The sequence below is a fragment of the Microtus pennsylvanicus genome, chromosome 9 (genome assembly GCF_037038515.1).
Source record: "Microtus pennsylvanicus isolate mMicPen1 chromosome 9, mMicPen1.hap1, whole genome shotgun sequence".
Taxonomy (NCBI): Eukaryota; Metazoa; Chordata; class Mammalia; order Rodentia; family Cricetidae; genus Microtus; species Microtus pennsylvanicus.
In genome coordinates this window covers 44,079,208-44,098,304 of record NC_134587.1, presented here as the reverse complement: position 1 = coordinate 44,098,304, position 19,097 = coordinate 44,079,208, and the positions used below count along the sequence as shown (strand labels likewise).

The following is a 19,097-nucleotide window of genomic DNA, read 5'->3' as shown; positions in this document are numbered from 1 at the left end:
CTCCCATGTGCCAGCAAGACCAGTTGTCTGAGCCATCAAGCTGCTGTTTGTCACCCATTCCTAATGTGTTCCCACATTGTGCTATTGGAGAGGGGTTCATTCTGTAGCCTCTGCTCCCATGGAGAGGAATGGAAGGGCACTAGGGATCTGATCTAAGCAGTGAGAAACTGCCCTTAGAACAGGAGAATGACAACACAGATACACACTGGTATCCTCCCAGTAATGTCGCCAGGAGCCAGAGCAGTACTGCTGATTGGGTGACAACCTAAAGCCCTGATGATTCAGCCAATCTGACTTCAATCTGCACAAGGTAGGAGAGAACTGACCCTTCACATTGTTCTCTGACCTCCACATGCACAGATGTACATACTTACACGCACATACACACATTCAATGTACTATATATATAATATTAAAAACATTACAAATAATTTTTAAAGATATGTAATTTGACAGATTCTATTCTTGTCTCCATCCACTCCAAGAATAGGAATTTTGCTTAACCTTAACCTGCTTAACCTTTCCCATAAGGAAGATGAGCTTTAGCTGTCTGTATACACTCACTATTCTTAAACCCAGCTCTTCCAGATTTAGATGCTCACCTGGCTTGAGTAAATGGGATGTGGGAAGTATCAGACGTTTCTGGGGAGAAAGGCACTAATGGGGAATGCACAGACTCATTGAGAACCCTCTGAAACCAAGCCTGTACTAGAGCCAGCATATTTCTGCACTGGGTCTCTCAAAGCAACCTAGCCCCTCTGCAATACAAACTGTGTGCACATGTTTGTGACAGTATTTCCCATCTGCCCCAGGATGCTGAGAGGGGTGGGGTTCTGAGCAGTCAGCACTTCCATCTGTCAACGTCCACATGAGCAGGGAGGGACCCCTCAGTGACTTTCTTCATCGGGAAGATGAAGGACATTATATATATAATGGGGACATTTATAAGCAAAGATCCAGAACCAGCCCTTGAACCAATGCTGTGCCTCAGCAAGGCATGGTGGCACTTGCCTGCTGTCCCAGCATCAAGAAGTTGAAGCAGGAGGACTGTGAGTTCCAAGGCTCCAAAGCAAGACCCTGTTTTGAAAACAAACAAAAGGCTGGGGGGCGAGGGGGGGCGGGGAGCCCAGATGGGGTAGGTATCCAAGCTCCTCCTATTGTGTTTGCTACAGAGCAAGCACTTGGGAAGTCAGCAGAAGGCGCCATCGTGCTCCAGCGTGGCCCTGGATGTATACTTTCTTGAAGAATCCACTGTTAGTGCGTTTCCTTTATGAAACAGTCTTTCTTACATTTGCTGCTGTGTTCCTGTCTACCCAGCAGCTGGCCAGCCACGGGACGGTAATGACAGCATGGGCCAGAGATTCATGGGTGACCTCAGACTGAAGCTCTGCAGAGCTGCTAGCAATCTAACAGGGCCCTCGGGGCTGGAATTTCTGAGGAAGACTTGGCCTTCCTTCTGTCTAGATTCCTCTCCCTCGGCCCCTCCCATAAGTCAGTCATATTTTCTTAGGAATGTGGCCAACAGCTTGAGATCCTGCCAGAGTTCAGTGCCTGCCACCTGCATCCTCAACTCCGAGTAACTGCCCAGTATACAGTGCTGAGAAGTCCAGGCTTCAGTAGCTGCTCCAGCACTATGGGCCAGACTACGACATCTCCAGGGTGAAGCCCAGCTGCACACTCAGACCCTCTGACAGCCTCAGAATACAGATATAATACAGGAATACAACTTGACCCAGAGCCTGGGCAGTTCCTGGAGGTGGGGACTGGGTTGGAGTCTACCAGAGTTGAAAAGCCCAGATGGTAGCAAGACCTCTACGCAGTAGTCTAGTATCTGCTCTGGCTTAAAGGCTTCCTGATCACAAGGTTCCTCAAGGGCCAGGCCCACTACAGGACCCAGAAGGTCCTTCACCCAGTGCCCCTCCCAGCCCAGATACAGCCCATCAAGCAGCAGTCACATGTCCACTAACACAGCCACTACAGGCTGCTGCTTTAACCCTGTTCTGATATAACCTACTGTAGAAGGATAAGACTAAACAATATGCTTAGGTAACTGATGAGTTTGGGGCAGCGCTCTGTGCTAGACCGCCCTGAAAACAAGTGTTGTCAAATATGTTGGCATGTTGTTCTTGTTTTCCTCCAGACACAGTTTCTCTGTGCTGCCCAGGCTGTCCTGGAAATCAAGAAATCCCCCTGCCTTTGCCTTCTGAGTGCTAGGATCAAAGGTGTGCACCACTACCACCCTGTGGTAAATATGTTTAAAGTGATCACCTGAGCCATAATGCATCACCACCATCTCCACATGATCTTCACCTTGCAAAACCAACTGTTCATTAGCCAACTCTACCATCCTTCCCTTGTCCAGTGCCTATACCATTCTGCTTCATCAATGTGATTTTTACCAAGTTAAGATCCCACAAAAGTGAAGCCACATGGTACCTGCTTCTGTGTCTGGATTACTTCACTTGGTGCCCTCAGATTTATCCACAGTACAGCACATTAGACTCCCTTTCTATTTTGAAGGCTAAATACTATTCTACCATGTGGATGACTGCTAATTTATCTATTCACCCACGAACAGATAAATGACCATCTGGGTCACTGTCTACCTTTTGGCAATAATGACGAACGATGCTGTAAAGGGTGGGAGGCTCTCCAAGACGCTGCTTTCAGCACTCTTCTGGGTATGTAGGAAGTGGGCTTGCTATACTGTGTGCTAATTCTACTTCTGAGGAACTATAGTCTTCCACTTCATGTTCTGCCAACTCAAGGTTTCGCTTTTTCCCATGATGATGTTCCCAGCATTTTTGAAAGGAACCATCCTTGTGTGAGGCTGTTCTCACGGCAGTTTTGAGTTATGTTTCCCTAATGACTAATAATTCTGTGCATATTCATAAGCTCACTGGCTATTTTCATAGTTTCTTTGAGAAAATGTCTATTTGATCTTTTATCCATTTTTAAAAATTAAGTTGTTATTGTGGTCTGTGTTGTCACCAAAAACCATGTAGAAGCCCATGATCCATGTTCTGAAAGACTGTAAAGAGCAAGGAAGCTATGTTTGCAGTGGTGTTAATGACTTACAGACGCACAGCTGAGAAAGGATATAGAAGGCTTCTGTGACAATCCCTATCCCCACCTCCCCAAAAAGTAACAGTGTAGACCGGAAACTATCTAAAAGAACTCTTAAAAATGGTGATAAGGATGCTGAAGTGTGGCTCTCCACAACTGAGGGCTTCTGGAGGGGGCGCAGGTGGGGAAGGACTCAGGTATCTTTAAGGCACTGGCCACCAGGAGTGTGACCATGCACTAGTGAGTAAACGGTCGTCGTCGTCGTCTTCGTCTTCTTCTTCTTCTTCTTCTTCTTCTTCTTCTTCTTCTTCTTCTTCTTCTTCTTCCTCTTCCTCTTCCTCTTCCTCCTTCCCCTCCTCCTTCTTCACGGGGGTGGGGGGGTGGGTTCTCACAAGGGTTGGGGGAGGACCTGGGAGGACTGGAAGTGAGCGTGATGGGGTGCATGATATGAAATTCCCAAATAATAAAAATATTACATTGGAAAAACATGTCCAAATAAAACAGCATAAGATAAAAAAAAGTTGTTTTGTTGGTCACTGTTTATTACCTGTTCCTCAGAATCACCTAGTGGCTAACCAAGGTCAAATTCTCAAACAGATAAACCAATAGAATGGAATACTGTATGGCACTAAAAAGGAACAAGCTGGAGATAAACATAAGGACCTGAAGAGGAAAAAAACCAACGTCTACATTTCCACAGAGCCGGATGGAAGAGAGCTCAGTGGTCACTGAGGCTGGGAGAGTTTGATCCAGAGACTTTGCAAAGAAGTTCTCCTAGGGTGCTGGCATGGCTGGACCTCCTGTGTGTGGCAGGCTTAAACAGATCTGCCCATGCTGAGCGCAGAGGTTTGTGGTGTGAGTTTTAGAGCGTTCTCACTCAGAAAAGGAAGCTCTCTTTGCTTGCAAAGACCTGGCTACGAGGAAGCATCATTCCTGGGACCTAGCAACCCTCAGGGGTGCATGGGGACTGCCACTTCAACCCAGTCTGGCTGGACTGGGGGACATGAAGTTCTAAAGTGTTCACAAATGCTCCATCACTTAAGAGGGGGGATTCATGGCAGGAGAGAGAAATGTTGAGTATCAAGTTTCCTCTGGAGACTGACCATGCACACATGCTCCAGCAGACCCACAGCCCTCGTTCAGAGGGGACTCAGAGGATGCAGAGATGCTGCAGCACCAGGTCCATTTGTTTCCAGTCTGGTGGTGACTTCCGCAGCTGAAGGCCTTCTCTCAACCTATGAAGCTGGGGCCTGAGAACTTTGGCCATTGCAGCCCAGAGTGGGAGTACAGTGCAGGTTCCTATGCTTCAAACACAAAACCAGCTCCTGCAAGCTCTTGTGTTCAGGGCGACCATGCAGAAGAGCATGTTTTTGATCTAGTCCAGGTCTTGGTCCTGTGATGAGCTCAGAGAACCAGTATGTGTTGGTGCTCTGGACAAGCCCAGGCAGAAGCACAAATGCTAATGAAGCGGATGACTGGAGTGAAGGAAAGGCTGAACAGCTTCATCTCCCCAGCCAACACAGTGCTTCCTGCCAGCACGGGGCCTGGGGTCTACACACCCACTTGCAAATGGTGGGGAGGCCCCAGAGGTGCTGAGCAGGACACAGGATTCCTGAGTTCCTGCTGCTGTGAAAGGTGACCTTGGGAGGAGAACACAGGGCTGGGATCACCCAGGCAGGGCACTGGAGGTCATTTGTAAATTACCTATTACAAAGACCTCACAACAGAGAGTTTGTTAGCAATCACAGAACAAAAACCAACGTGCTGTGAGAGCTGAGGAAACTGAGCCCGGCCACAGCCTTCAAGTTAGTTCCTTCTAGACTCCATAGCAGTCAGGACTGTCCTCATCCACCTACAGCATGGCTAGCGCCTGTGACTTAGGTGAGACCCAGCTCCTCTTAGCATAGGCATCTTCCCAAAAGTCTGCTGCCTAACTCTATCCAGGTGAGGTTCAGTGGTAGAGTGCTCAGGTTACACCAAGTCCAGCCACCCCACCCTACCCGGGATCCGAAACTCCAAGCTCCTCAATAATCAGAGACCACCTTTCCTCTGAGGACTGAAGTATAAAATTTTATTTACTCAATAGTTTTAAAAAAATTCTGTTTTAGGGCAGGAGGTCCCTTAAGTAAGAACAAGGCTAATGCCTACTCAATACTTCTCAAGTGTTAAGACTCAGCTAGAACCCTGAGGTGTTAAGACTCAGCTAGAACCCTGAGGTACCAGCCACTTCACGGACTAGCACTCTTCTCTTCGGCAGACCCCCCCCCCCCGAAATGAGAAAGATCCCACAGCCTCCTCATACACGAGCTGGTGAAGAAACCCTGGCTCTGGGCCCCAAGGCCCATACTCAACCATTCCTTTGTACCTGCTTGGCCTGTCATTTTACAGATGAAGACAGTTAACAGCTCACAGGGCTCTACCCCAGTGCACTGGTATAGTCTTGGGGTCACAAGAAGAATCTTCTTGTGGCCCCTGCTCAGGATCTCCCTGCCTCAACCATAGAGAAATGTATGAAAGGCTCAGTTTCCTGCAGTCAACGCAGGCACCGGCTGGTCGACCCCCTGAACTTCTGCAGGGCTGGCTGCTAGGCAGTCAGTGACACCCACCAGGGCTGACATCCACCTACTGCACCACACCACTCCCAAGCTGCTTTCTGGAAACCACTTCTGAATTGAGTAGCCAGAGACCGCTTTGCAGGTCTGTAGGCCTATGTACAGCCAGTGTCAGTCCTGCAGAGATGTAGGAAAGCCCCAGGGAAGTCCCAAGCCATGTTGTTTCTAAGCAATGGTAATAGTGGTGCCTCTGAGACATCCCTGTGACTCAGCAGACCAGCACTGAACCCAGGGTCCAGATACAAGGGGGGGGGGGGGCTAAACCAGTTCCCTACAGTGTGTGCCTGTGGCTGGCCAGTCACTTCCCCTGATGCTGCCTTCCTTTCAACAGTTGTCAAATGGTCCCATCACCTGTCTCTTCTACTAGTAAGAGGAGAAATCAATCAAGCACCTATCTGAAGGTCCAGCTCCCAGCACATAAGAGAAAGTGACCACCAGTCACCATCTCTCTCCCCTAGAACAATGCTGTGCAGCTCCAACACCTTAGATGAGAGAGCCAACAAAATCGAAAGCGACAAAAGAAGCTTGTCCCTGTGGAACACTTGGGAAGCTAGGGAGGACTGACTGCATGCACGTGTTATGATGGGCAGTCAGAGCCAGGCACGTCCACAGCGCTGAGGAGATGGCTCAGTGGTAGGAACATTGGCTGAGTTTGAACCTCCAGCACCCATGTCAAAGGCTAAGTCTGGCCACAGGCACAAGCCTATGACCCAGTGCTTGGGGTTGGAGGAATAGAGACAGAAGGATCCCTGGGGCTTGCTGGCTATCAGCCTTGCCGGGACACCATCAGCAAGTCCAACACTTGGGAAGCGAAGGCAGAAGGACCAGGTGCATTTGAGGTTAGTCTCAGCTGTATAATAAATTTGAGACCAGTCTGGGCTCCATGGTCCCCATCTCGACAACAGAGAGAAACCGTTAGCAAGCAACTATGTCCAACCCACCACTAGCACTACTGCACAGCCAGCATGAGGAAGGGCCTCTCCACAGGGCACAGACTCTAGCACTCTGAAGCTTGAGGCAGGAGGACTGCTGTGAGTTTGAGCTCTGCCTGTGCTACAGAGGGTTCAAGGTCTGCCTAGGATATGCAGCAAACCTCTGTCTCAAAAACAAAACAAGAAGGGAGGAAGGGAGGACAGGGGTGAAGTGCTGGGGTTGGGTGAGGTTAGGGGTGAAGGTAATTTCTCCCTGGTTTTGGGCCCTATCTATACAGGACAGCTTCTTCTCAAGTTCCTGTCGCACTTCATCCATAATCTGATAGCAGCCACCTCTCAAGCAGAGGAGCACCTGGAAACAAGTAAGTCCGTCTTCGTCATGTCACAGAGCTAAGAGACAGGTGTCCAGAACCCAGTGAGACCCAGGTAAATATTGCACATGCCTGTGGGCTTTTCATTCTGCCCCACTCCGTTGTATGAGTGTACACCTTACTCCAATAACTGATCTCCAATAACAGCCCGTAGCTTGGAGTGCTCTAGAGAACAGTAAGTACCTTTCCTCCACTGTGAAGATGAAGTCACATGTGTGGAATGCTTTGGCAGAGCCTGGTATCAGCACGCGGTAAGTGCCTAATGACTGTTAGCTGCTACTATTATTTTTACTTACTAAAAGGAGAGGCTGGGAGACACCAATTCCAAGGTCCCCACACAATCATCCATCTATCTGTTTACAACCAGCTACTTGAATGGAGGACAGGCACATGGGACTATCCATAACTAGCAAATAAATACCACCATTGTCTCCAGCCAGGAGTCTTGTTTGCTCCAGGTCAGTGCAGTGTCTGGAGGCAGCAGTTCATGGGGCTTCAGCTGTCCCGCCTTCTCCCTCTACACCCACCTCCCAGAACATGCAGCATCACCCTCCTGCTCTGCTTTATTTTAATCCGATTACATCTATTTATGTTTTAGGGGGGTATTATGGCACACACAGGATAACTTGTGGGAGCCAGATCTCTCCTTCCATCATATGAGACCAGGGACTGAACTCATGATGTCAGACTTGAAGGCAAGTCTTTTAGCTGGTGAGCCATCTTGCTGTGTGCCCGAGAGCCACACCTGCCCAGTCATACCAATGACAAAAAATTATAAAAGCTATAAAGTGGAGGCTGGAGAAATGGCTCAGTGGTTAAGAGCATTTAACTACTCTTACAGGGAACCTAGCTTCAGTTCCCAGCACCCACATGGAGGCTCACAACCAGTTCCAGATCAGACATCCTCTTCTGTCTCCATAGGCTCATGTATGCATATGGTGCACATACATGTGTTCAGGTACACACACACACACACACACACACACACAATTTTTTAATCTATAATGTAAACTACTGAAGCAGGCACTAGTTCTTGGCCAGCAGGCCTCATTTCCATACTTTCAAAGCAGGTTTGACATGAAACTTACTTTGTAGTGAAGTGACTGATTCTGGTAGGCAGGGCCAATTGGTGCAGTGGGCTAGCCAGCTACAGGGGCAGGAATGTATTTAGTAGGCAGCACGAAGGACTCTGGATCATGTACCAGGCAAGAAGGAAAGACGTAAAAAGAGGACTTGCCACCATAGACCCAAGATCTCTAGGCCACCCAGGCCAGCCTCCCACTGCATCTCAGCTGACACAACACACCCAGGCCCTATGACAGCAGGTACCTCCAGCCACCCATGAGTAGAGCCAGGAAATGCTAAAGAATGTTCCAAGAGCCACTGAAAAGCTTAGCAAGCATCAAGTAGGACGCCTGCAAGGGGCTTGCTATGGTTACTACCCTAGCAGGGTTGGCAGCCCCACTGCGGGGTACACGCTAGCACAGTGACTGATCTATGAAGGGTGAGCACTAGTCAAGAGTTCTTTGCTCCACTGCAAAGCAAGCAGTGACTAAAATGGGGACTTGGAGTGCCTGCTGGCAAATAGCAGTCTGTAGAGCTAAGTGGTGCTCTGCCTCACCCTGGCCTAGCACTGAGAGTCTGCTCTTCCTTTCACAATGTGGGACTTGAATCCAGGGTCTTATTTTTGTTTTTTAAGAAGACTTCTTTATTTTTCCCTATGTATACGGGTGCTTTGCATATGTTTGTATGTCTGCACATCATGTGTATGCTGTGCCCCAGACCAGGAGGGTATCAGACCCTCTGGAACTGGAGTTCCAGGTGTGAACCATCATGAGTCGGCTGCAAGAGCAACCAGAGCTCTTCACTTCTGAGTCACCTCTCCAACCCTAACTAGAGTCCTGTGATGCAAGCATATACTCCAGTGCTGAGCTACACTCAGCTCTTCTCCCTTGGCTGGTTCTCCATCAAGTCTCACTGTGCTGCCCAGACTAGTCTCCTAGGTTCAACAGACCCTCCTTCTCGGTCTCCCAAAGACCAGGGATACAGACCTACCACCACATGAGGCTTGGGAATTTGTGGAGTGTTTTTGTCTTTGTTTTTAAGGTTCTCTGAAGCAAGGTGTCACTCTGCAGTCCAGGCTGGCCTAGGAATTTTCTATCCTCTTGCCTCCACCTCCCCAGCAGCTTGGAAATCTAGTTGTAGCATTAACTTTTAGAAATAAACACACTGACCGATGTACATGTTAACACAGAACCCCAGGGATCCACTGGACGCCCCTCGTCAGAGAAGTCCTACCAACTCACCAAGAAACAACCTTGATAGCAAGCAATCGAAAGCCAGGGGAAGTGTATCTAAAGTTAGTCAGGGCTGGGATGTGGCTCAGTGGGACAGCACTTGCCTAGCAGTGGAAGGCTTTAGTTTGATCCCCAGTAAGGATTAAAGACAAGGAAAGCCAAAGCCTAAACTCATTCTGTGATGACACTGACGAAGTTTACATATTCTTTTTTACCTTCCGCTCTGATCTGAGCAGAGCTGAACTGATGCCTTGTGCCTGTTAGGCAAGTGCTTTACCACCTAGCCACACCCCGGCTGTCATTCTTTGAATAAGTATGGCTGGGTACCTACTATGTGCTAAGTTGACTAGCAGCCACCCAATGGTGGACAGGCACCTTCTCCCAGGAGCTGGGAAACTAGTTAACAGTTAAACATCCTCAGACAGGACTGGGCTCTGGATTCTGAATGAGTTCAACAGCACCACCGCTGCACTCAAGTGTTTGTGTGCTGCCTTACCCCAGAATTATTACCTGCTAGGGAAGAGAAAGCATAGGCACCCTGAGGGGGTCAGCTTGGTGGAGGAAGCTGTGAGGCCATCCAGGAAGTGGGTTTTCACACTCTTGGTGGAGGGACCTCAGAGGAGCCTCGGGCAGGAGGAGCTGAACACAAGGCAGCTTCCACACTACTTGTTAGTTAATGTTTTCTTTTGTTTTCTATTGCTGGGATCAAACCCAAAATCTTGTGCCGGCTAGACCAGATACTGCCCTCTGCCACTGAGCTACATCCCCAGCCACCTCCTGTCTTAGACAGCAGTCAGGAAGACACTAATTTCAGTCCCAATCCTTCCACACTGATGGAGAAAGTGAGATCCCCGAGAAGGGAAAGAACCACCTGAGGACACATGATCTCAAACAAACGACCAAGCAAATGACAGGTCCAGCAGATGACAGATCTCTTCTAATTCACAGGCTGTGGGCTGTGTTTATTTACTTATAACACAGCCTTTGGGGTGTGGTGGGTGACCGTCAGAGGAACACCTGTCCCAGCAGCAAGGCAGGGGGTGGAGGTCACGTGGGTGTGGCAGGCACTGTGGCCAGGCCTCTGCTTTTTCCACTGTGTCATCTTACTATGGCAACAAGCAACACACTGGCTGGACTGAGGTAAGATCCAGCCTGCACTAAGAGTAAGCTGCAATCTGGGCTAATTTGGGAAATGATTTTTCTGCAAGCTCATATGTGAGTCATCTTTCCGAGCCTATCGTCTCCTGGCTACAAGGAATCCCATTCAAACCACCCCTGCCAACAGCTGCACAGATCAGGAAACATTCTGGTTTGCTGTGGCTGGCTTAAGAACACACTATCTCTTACCTCTCTATAGGCTGCTAATGTTATTAGCAATACAAAAATCATAAGCAGTCGTAAGGCCAAGTTGGGTCTACGTTAATTAACTTGGTAGTCTGGGGCATTTTCTCCCCGCCAAGATCAGAAGAGAAATGTAGACACATAAACTAAAATTGGGGCAGACAGACACTGCCGTGTGTCCTGTCCCTCACAACTCCAGGCGTCTGCAGTGTCTTTCTACAGACAGAAAGAGATCAGTTCCCCATTTCACTTCTCTAGACTGTGATCTTGGGCAGTAACCAAAATCCCCCAGGCCTCTGCTACCCACAGGTGCAACCCGGGGATAACTACCCTCACAGTCTGATTTGCTATTACCACTGGCCTACCCCCTTAGCAAGGCCATGTTCCAGAGGGCTCCCAGACTTCGTCCCACATCACAGGTGGCTGCCAATGAGGCACACAAAGTGTTGAACTGGCAGGTCAACGAAGGAACACTGAGCTTCAACATTCATGAAGCTTCAACATTTGTGTCATTGAAAGCGTTGTGACCACAAAGATTCTAACTTGGGGGAAAGGGAAGTGCACACTGAGTGGTTAGAAGGCCCCTCATCCAGTGACTGCCCGCCTAAAGGCCTCAGGCCACAGAAAGTGTACAGACCTGACTCTCAGTATCTCTTCTGAGAAGATACATAGTAAGTTCCACTGTAAATCTCCTTCCACTTGTGACAAAACTACCCGCGAACATTTGAAAAGCACAGTACATGGACTTTGAGACCCATGTTTATTCTGTCAATGCACCAGTGTGTTGGGGGAGCTGTGGCAGTTCTATCATCCCAATAAACTTTGCCGCAGGTGGCAGCACTGGCCAGATAATTTAATAAATGAAGTTCGTCGGCAGACTATAGTTAGCAGGTCAAGGAAGGGCAAGGGTCCGTTTCTATTCCAAGGACCCAGGGCCCAGGAACTAGGTGGTCATCAACTCTGAAGGAATGGGCCAGGGCAGAATGGGACAGGCAGGAGTAGGGCTGCCTAAAGGCCTACTTACTCCTCTAGCACAGAGACCTGGCAGGCCATTTCCCGCCACTCAGCTTCACCCAGTTGAAATTGGCAAGGTCCTTGAAATCTCCATTGTTGTAGCAAGAGTTTACAGTCACCACTATCACCAGTCCAATTTTGTAGACTCCCAGGCTAACACACTGGACACAGGCTAATGGCGTCCTCATGGTGGGTACCAGTCCTCAGAGCTACATACAGCACCCAGCAGAGCAGGTGCTCATCAGTGCTGGATGAAGGAATGGAGGAGCCAATCAATGAAGGAATGGGGCAAGAGTCAAAGTCCAGAACACAAGCAAACAGACATGAATCATCTCTGCGAGTCAGAAACGAAAATGTCAACAGTCCAAGTGAGCAAGGGGGCTCAGTGACATGGCATGGGAAGGGGCAGGGACACCAGGGAGACACCTACCACCTATTTCCCACATATGGGTACCAGAGATTTTTTAGTGACTTCCTGGTTTTTTAGCATTGACCAACAGCTCTTTTCCTTCCTTGGGCATACACATGGACCAGTGGGCTAAAGCAGCTGACTACTGCCAGTCTGGCATTAAGTTCCAGACATCTGAGGACATCAACTCACTCATGTCTTTGTAGGAGGGGACATGGGCAAGAAGAATCACCATACTTGCTTGTCCAACTAGAACCACATTAACATTTGCCCCAAAGTGCCTCTGCCCAACCCCAAATCTCACCTTGCAAACTCAAAGCAGCAATACCCATCTCCCAGAAGTCCTCTAGAGAAGAACTGCCCAGCACCTGATCACAGTATACCCAGGAGGGGCACGCCTTACCCAGCCTTCCTCTTGTTCCTCCTAACTGACAGCCCAGCAAGATCCCATCATCTCAGACTGTCCTGATCTGACTCGGGCACTTGGAGAAGAACACTAAGGCTGCCTTCTTATGCCCCATAAAGTGGTGTGACCACTAATCATCAGCACAGACAGGGGCTACAAACAGGGAGGGCAAACTGACCAGAAAGACCAGGATAGGGGTGTAAGATTTCTGCTCACTCAAAAATCCCTAAACTCCACCCCACCCCCCTTCACAAACCCTGAGAAGCAAAAACAGCAGTACTGTTTTCAGAGATGAGACCACAAGCATATTTCAAAAACACTTCTCTTGCTTTGAAGCACAGACAACAGTAACAAATGTTTACTGGGTTTCATAATTCCCAGAGAGCAGACCGGGCTGAAAAAAGGCCTCTCCTTCCAGTCGCACCATCCCTCATGTTAACAGCAGGCCCACCCAGCAAAGCCTACCAGAAACCAAACAGGAAATCTGGAAGAACGCACACCGAGTTCACCTAGGATGGCCCACAGAAGCTCCAAGAGGATGACCCTTATTCTGGCATACCCCAATCTTTCTGGACCACAGCAAAAGACCTTCGCAAGAGCGTTCACCTTCTGTCATCTCATTTGCGGTCCTCAGCATTCAGATGAGCGCCAGCGTTGGCCAACCACAGCACTCTCTCAGCCCTAACTGCTTCTCCACAAATGCATCTTCCTCTCATCCTTACTGCAGCCCTCTTCCTGTCACCTCTCCCTCCATTAAAAGCGCATAAACCAAGTGGTGGTGGCATATGCTTCTAATCCCAGCATTAGGGAGGCAGAGGCAGGTGGGTCTCTGTGAATTCAAGGCCAGTCTGGTATACAGAGAAAGTCCAGAATGGTCAGGGCTACACAGAGACCTGTCTGGAAAAAATGAGAGAGAGAGAGAGAGAGAGAGAGAGAAAGAGAGAACGCCTAGTTAACAGTGCCATTCAGGACCTCCCACAACCAGGTCCTGTGCAGAACATTCATGGGTCTTGGCAGCCTAGGTACTAACTAGTACTACCAGCTCCCAGATAAGCTCCTTAGAAGTGGGCACTGCCACAGCCCCTAGCAGAAAGCAGTGCCCAGAGAAAGCCCCAGCATGATCTCTGTGGAAATGGACTGGGGTGGAGAAACGGGAGAAGGCCATGTTAGTCTCAACTGTGAAAGGAGCCTTTGAGTTGACAGCTCATTTCATCGTGTTTACGCGTCCAAATTTTCCATAATGAACATACACTATTCTAATAAAGAAAACTCAGCTAATGCTATTTATAATATATTTTAGATGTATTTTATATACATAAATGTTTGCCTGTGCACTGCACATGCGCCTGGTACCCACGGAGGTTAGGAGAGAGAGCACCAGGCCCCCTGAAAGTTACCACGTGGGTGCAGGAAACTGAACCTGGGTGCTCGAGAGCAACAAGTGCTCTTAACTGCTGAGCCATCTCCCTAGTCCATTAATGCTATTTTTAAATAAATTATCCAAGTTTCCCAACAGTGCCATTCAGATGAGACACTAGAAGGAGTTCCTAAGCACTGCCGCACAGATGGACCAGAGATATTTCCAGAGCAGCACGTATGCAGGAAAGCGACTCATAGTCGCTAGACAAGGCCCAAGGGCTAGAGGACAAGGAGCAAAACACCCCCCAGACGGCACCTGAAAACAAAGTCCAGCCATGAGAATGGTACCCTGTTTCTAGTCAGGGGGCAGGTGGCAACACCCTTGCTGGGCGGACTACAAAACTTGGCTGAGCCCTCCCTGTAAGTCCTCAAAATAGACACCGCGTTCTCGCGGGCACTCTTCAAGTATTTTTAATAAACAACACGAGCAAGGGAACATACACAGAGAGAAGACACACAGCAGATGTTCAATAAAGACGTTTCTTCCTATGTGTAAACCCAGGGCTGCAAAAAGTTACATTCCCTGCCGGCTGGTCCATTGCTAATATGCATCCCAGCCAAACATCTCCACGTCCACCTGTGAAACCGCAACTTCCAAAAGCCAGTGCTGCCGAACACCTTTGCAGCTTCGTACACGTCCTCCTTCTTCAAGGAGTTTCCAGGCTAACTGGGTAGTCCCACTGTGACAACCCCCAGCACGGGGCCTGGACCACTGCCCACTTCACCTACCAGCCAAGAATCTGCCCTCCCCTATAAGGAGTCCCTGCTTGACGGCTAATTAAGCTCTGGGCCCCATATGCACAACAGTAATTGACTCTCGGGAGTGTCTAACTCCCTTCAGAATGTGCAAGCCGGGGAAACTAGGAGGCGACTCCCCAAGATTTCCAGGAACACACAAAGAGATGAGCTTTGCATCAAGATCGCATCTACCCTCTCCCCCAACCCCAGCAGCTCCCCACTTGCTCTGCTTGCTGAGCAAGGCAGGATATCGGAGGACAATTTGGCTGCGCCCTGAATCATCGCTCCATCACACCCCAGCTTGCTTTCCTTTTGAAGCCACCGTAGTGGACACTTGTGGTTATTAAACTCGAGGTTCATTGGGAGTGACACATTTTATAACTGGGATGCCGATCACCTCTGGAGCGCCCTGCCCTTCTGCATGTGGTCTGGCCCTGCCTCCTCCGGGTCCCGGGCTCCAGCCATTGTGGGAGGTTCCAGGGAACAGGACTACGGGGCCCTTCAATCGCCCCCCTAGGATCCCGCTAGCACCGCGGGCCCCCAGCGCCGGACAGGCCCGGTTCAAAGATGGCCCTCGCGGCGTCACTGCCAGGCTGGGGCCCGGGCCGGGGGGTCCAGCGCACGAGGCCAGGAGGCGCGCCGCCCGCCCGCCCGTCCGCCTCACCTGCTTTCTCAATCTTGCCGGACATTTCCGGGCTGCGCCGGAGGCCGAGGCCGCTGCTCATCAGGCCCCGGCCGGGCCGCAGCGGGGCAACAGGCCGGGGCGTCCGCCGCTCTCCTGGGCCGCTGCTCGCCGCGCCTCACACTAGCGCCGGCATGGCGGGCTCCGCGCGGCCGCGGCCCGTGCGCTCGCCGACCGCGCTCCAGCCCGCACAGGGCCAGCCGCTCCGCCACTCCACCTCCCGCGCAGCCGCCGCTCCGGGGCAGCGAGCCGCCGGCCGCAGCGCCGCGCCGCCGCCCGCCCGCCGGCCTGGGCCCCGCGGCCACGGCGCCACCTGCCGGAAGCCCGCCGCGCCGCCCGCGCCACAGCGCCCCCTGCTGGCCCGGAGCCGAGATAAGCCTGGCGAGAGACGCAGCACCCCCTGCCGGCCTGGAGTCGTCCCCACCACAGACCAGCATGGACCCCACCTTCTCACAGGGAGAGATCAAGCCCACAAACTCAGGACTTTCACATCTTACCTCATGGGAGATGCAGAACTTTCTGCTATCCCAGACTTTTCCATCTCAAGTTGTGGACTGACTCCCCATGTCTATCATCCAAGTGCTGCATCCTCTGCTGACCCAAGGCTCCACACTGGAATTGACCTTAGCTGAGACTCAAAAGCTTCGTCACTGAAGACACAAGGAGCCTGCACACAGAGGTCTGGGCGTGAGCCTGAAGCCCCTCCCACCTGCCCAGACTCTTCCAGGGAATGATACCCCCACTGCCACCCCTCCCCTCTTCAACCCATATGCTTGATCGGAGGCCTCCATTCACCCCCAGTCAAAGCCAATACTTGGGACACTCCCCCCCCCACACACACACACTCAGTTTGGGACTCAGAGGCCACTGAGAGGCAGACCCTTTTGGCCAGGTGTGGGCCCTGATCCTCTAAGCCAAGGCAAGGCCCAAACCTGGAGGCACACAGCAAACCTGATTTGCTTGGCTCAAGCAACACTCCGTGGGAACATAAAGCTTAGGAAGCAGTCTTTTCTAGAACGCTAATGAGTTCATTTACTGTTCTTCTTTGAGGATTCAAAGAGCCTTCTAGAGTCACACACTATGTCATACCTTCCCAAGACAAACACAATGGACTCTTCCCCCTCCAAAGGAGCCCACAGCTGAGTGGGACAGTCCAACCATATCATTAAGTACTAGTGCCTAATGCGTTTAGTAACTCAAGAGCATGTTTGGATACAGGGAAATTTGCTCTGTTTTTGACAAAGATGGGATTCCTATTAGCATCTCATACACACACACACACACACACAGAGAGCGAGAGAGAGCGAGAGAGCGAGAGCGAGAGAGAGAGAGAGAGAGAGAGAGAGAGAGAGAGAGAGCGCTAAGCTAGGGACCATCTGAGGTAGCTCAGCAAGTAAAGGCACCTGGCTGCCAAGCCTGGCCACCTGAGTCCAGTCAGACCCACATGGCAGAAGGAGAACCAGTTTCTACAAATTGTTCTCTGACTTACAGCCACGCGTCTACACATTATGTAATTTAAAAACATTAAAAAGCAACTAGACCATCTTGCCCTCTAGATATGCTAGCTAGTGGTAGTGACAGTTTTGAGGGGTGTGCAAGGAGAAGGAGAAAGTGACAGATACCACCAAAGAGTTCTGTTTCCGTCTCCCCCACTCCCTGACGGGTCTCTGACTCTGTGACTGGGAATTGTCCACTGTCAGCATCCAAGTTTTCAGAGCATCAGACCAAGCTCTCTAGGGGTCAAACGCAAGCCAAAGATTGACAAATTCATTTCCTTTTTCAAGTTGACAAATGACTGCCCAGGGCCCGAATGGCTCTGCTCAGCTCTGCTGGAAGCTGCTTCAGCAGCCGCAATTGGTACATAGCTCAGGGCCTGCCTTCCCAGCCCTCCCAAAGTGCTTAGTCTTCTATGCTTCTGAGCTCAGAAAGTCAATATGTCAAGGCCCACCCAAATTCTGAAGCAAACTAGAAAATCAAACTGAGTGAATAAAGACACAGTCAAGTTTAAGTTTCCTGAGAACGAAATCAAATCTGCATGATAAATTACTACAGATCAGATGAGGAATTGGGGAATGTGACATGGCAATCACCCAAAGTCACATTAGCAGCGTTGAAGCAACCAACTTTGGCTAAGGCCTAACATAACTGACACACCATTTTCAAAGGCAAGCAACTTTTCAAAACTATCTTACCCTGTCTTGGCAGGATAAGACAGCCCTGTTTTATCCATTGATGCATGCTCTGTATCTTTGTCAGTGGTTGAGGTATGGGCATTTCTTTGCCCCAAGGCCAGTTCTGCCAAAAGGAAAGGCTCCAGGTGGAGTGTCTTTGGTGCTCAACATTCTCTCGGGAATAGAGTGGTGTTGCCAGGAGCAATTGTGTCTCACTACCACAAAACTCTGAGTTAGATTAAAGGCCATTTTCTACAGCTCTTTGAAGAAGTTGAAGACTATCTATCTATACTGAGTATAATCTCTATATATCTAAAGAACCTGATTAGTCTAATTATAAATGACAAACTTAGATGACTATTAGTCTATATAATTCTCAATATCTATCTAACTTAAAGATTAAGACAATAAACAACTGTGAAACAAATGAGGACAATGACCTCCAAATATAAACAATGTACAAATATACACTGCAGTAGGTAAATATATATCAATACACAAACATTATATAAGTATCTTAATCAGAGGTAGAAATGTACACAGCAATATGGTAAATATATACAATACAATATATGTCAATACATAAAAATGTTTTAAACAAGGTAGAAACATGCATGCATCCAATAGTCAATATAATTTAACTTTGTATCAATATACAAGAATCTATACCAATATATTTGTCTAAAAACAGTAACTCACAATTACAAATCTATTATCCCATCATCCCTCTTTTTTTTTTTTCAAAATGATCCCTGAGCTTATAAAATTCCTCCCCCAACCCTCAATCGTATACTAATTATAATCAACCCCTAAATGATGTCCCTAAACCCAAGGGCAAACTTTACTGGGAGAGGGGACGTCGTCCTCTAGAATTACTTCCAGCTGTCATGGGGGCGACGTTCTTTCTGGGGGATCCTGTGAAAGTAAAATGATGGTTAAATTTCAAGATCAATGTCTTTTAAAATTGCCAATAGTCTCTGAGTATTTTGTGCAGGTCTGGCCAAAATGTTGTATAAGATGTGCACCATTTCAGCTAACCAAGTTGGAACTGTCTTGTGCAGCTGGTACCCAAAGCAGGTCTTGTTGTAGCGCTATCAGTATCATGACGTCATATCAACCAGGTGGAGTTGTTGTTATGGGGCCCCATCTTCTTCCTGGAAACTTCAAATGTCACTTCAGGAAAAACTCATTGTTCATTATAAGAAACTTAGGGACCCAGGGACCCAGGGACGCAGGAAAATTGATCACATACTTGGTAACAAAGCAAACTTCCACAGATATAAAAAAAAAAGTTTAGTAACTACCTGTGTCTTATCGAATCACCATGGAATAAAGTTAGAATATAACAACAATTCAACCCCCAGAAAACCTACAAACTCATGGAAACTGAACAGGTAACTACTGAACCACCCCTGGGTCAGGGAAGAAATAAAGAAAGAAATTAAAGTCTTCCTTAAATTCAATGAAAATAAAGATACAAAATACCCAATCTTATAGGACACTATGAAATCAGTGCTAAGAAAAAAGTTCATAGCGCTAAATTCACAAATTAAAAAAAGACGGAGAAAACTCACATTAGAAACTTAACAGCACAGGTAAAAGCTCTGAAGAAGAAGAAGAAGAAGAAGAAGAGGAAGAG

At 49.0% G+C, this 19,097-nt stretch overlaps 1 protein-coding gene across 5 annotated transcripts in view; it reads right to left on the bottom strand.

Moving 5' to 3' along the window:
• Rapgef1 (Rap guanine nucleotide exchange factor 1) overlaps positions 1–15,589 on the bottom strand; it is a 118,728-nt gene extending 103,139 nt beyond the window's left edge. For all 5 annotated transcript variants that reach the window (XM_075985624.1, XM_075985627.1, XM_075985635.1 and 2 more), the window contains exon 1: positions 15,270–15,589. In XM_075985624.1, coding sequence (XP_075841739.1) covers positions 15,270–15,330 — 61 coding nt within the window. In that variant the 5' untranslated portion in view covers positions 15,331–15,589. The remainder of the gene's footprint in view (positions 1–15,269) is intronic.
• Positions 15,590–19,097: the final 3,508 nt, after the last annotated feature.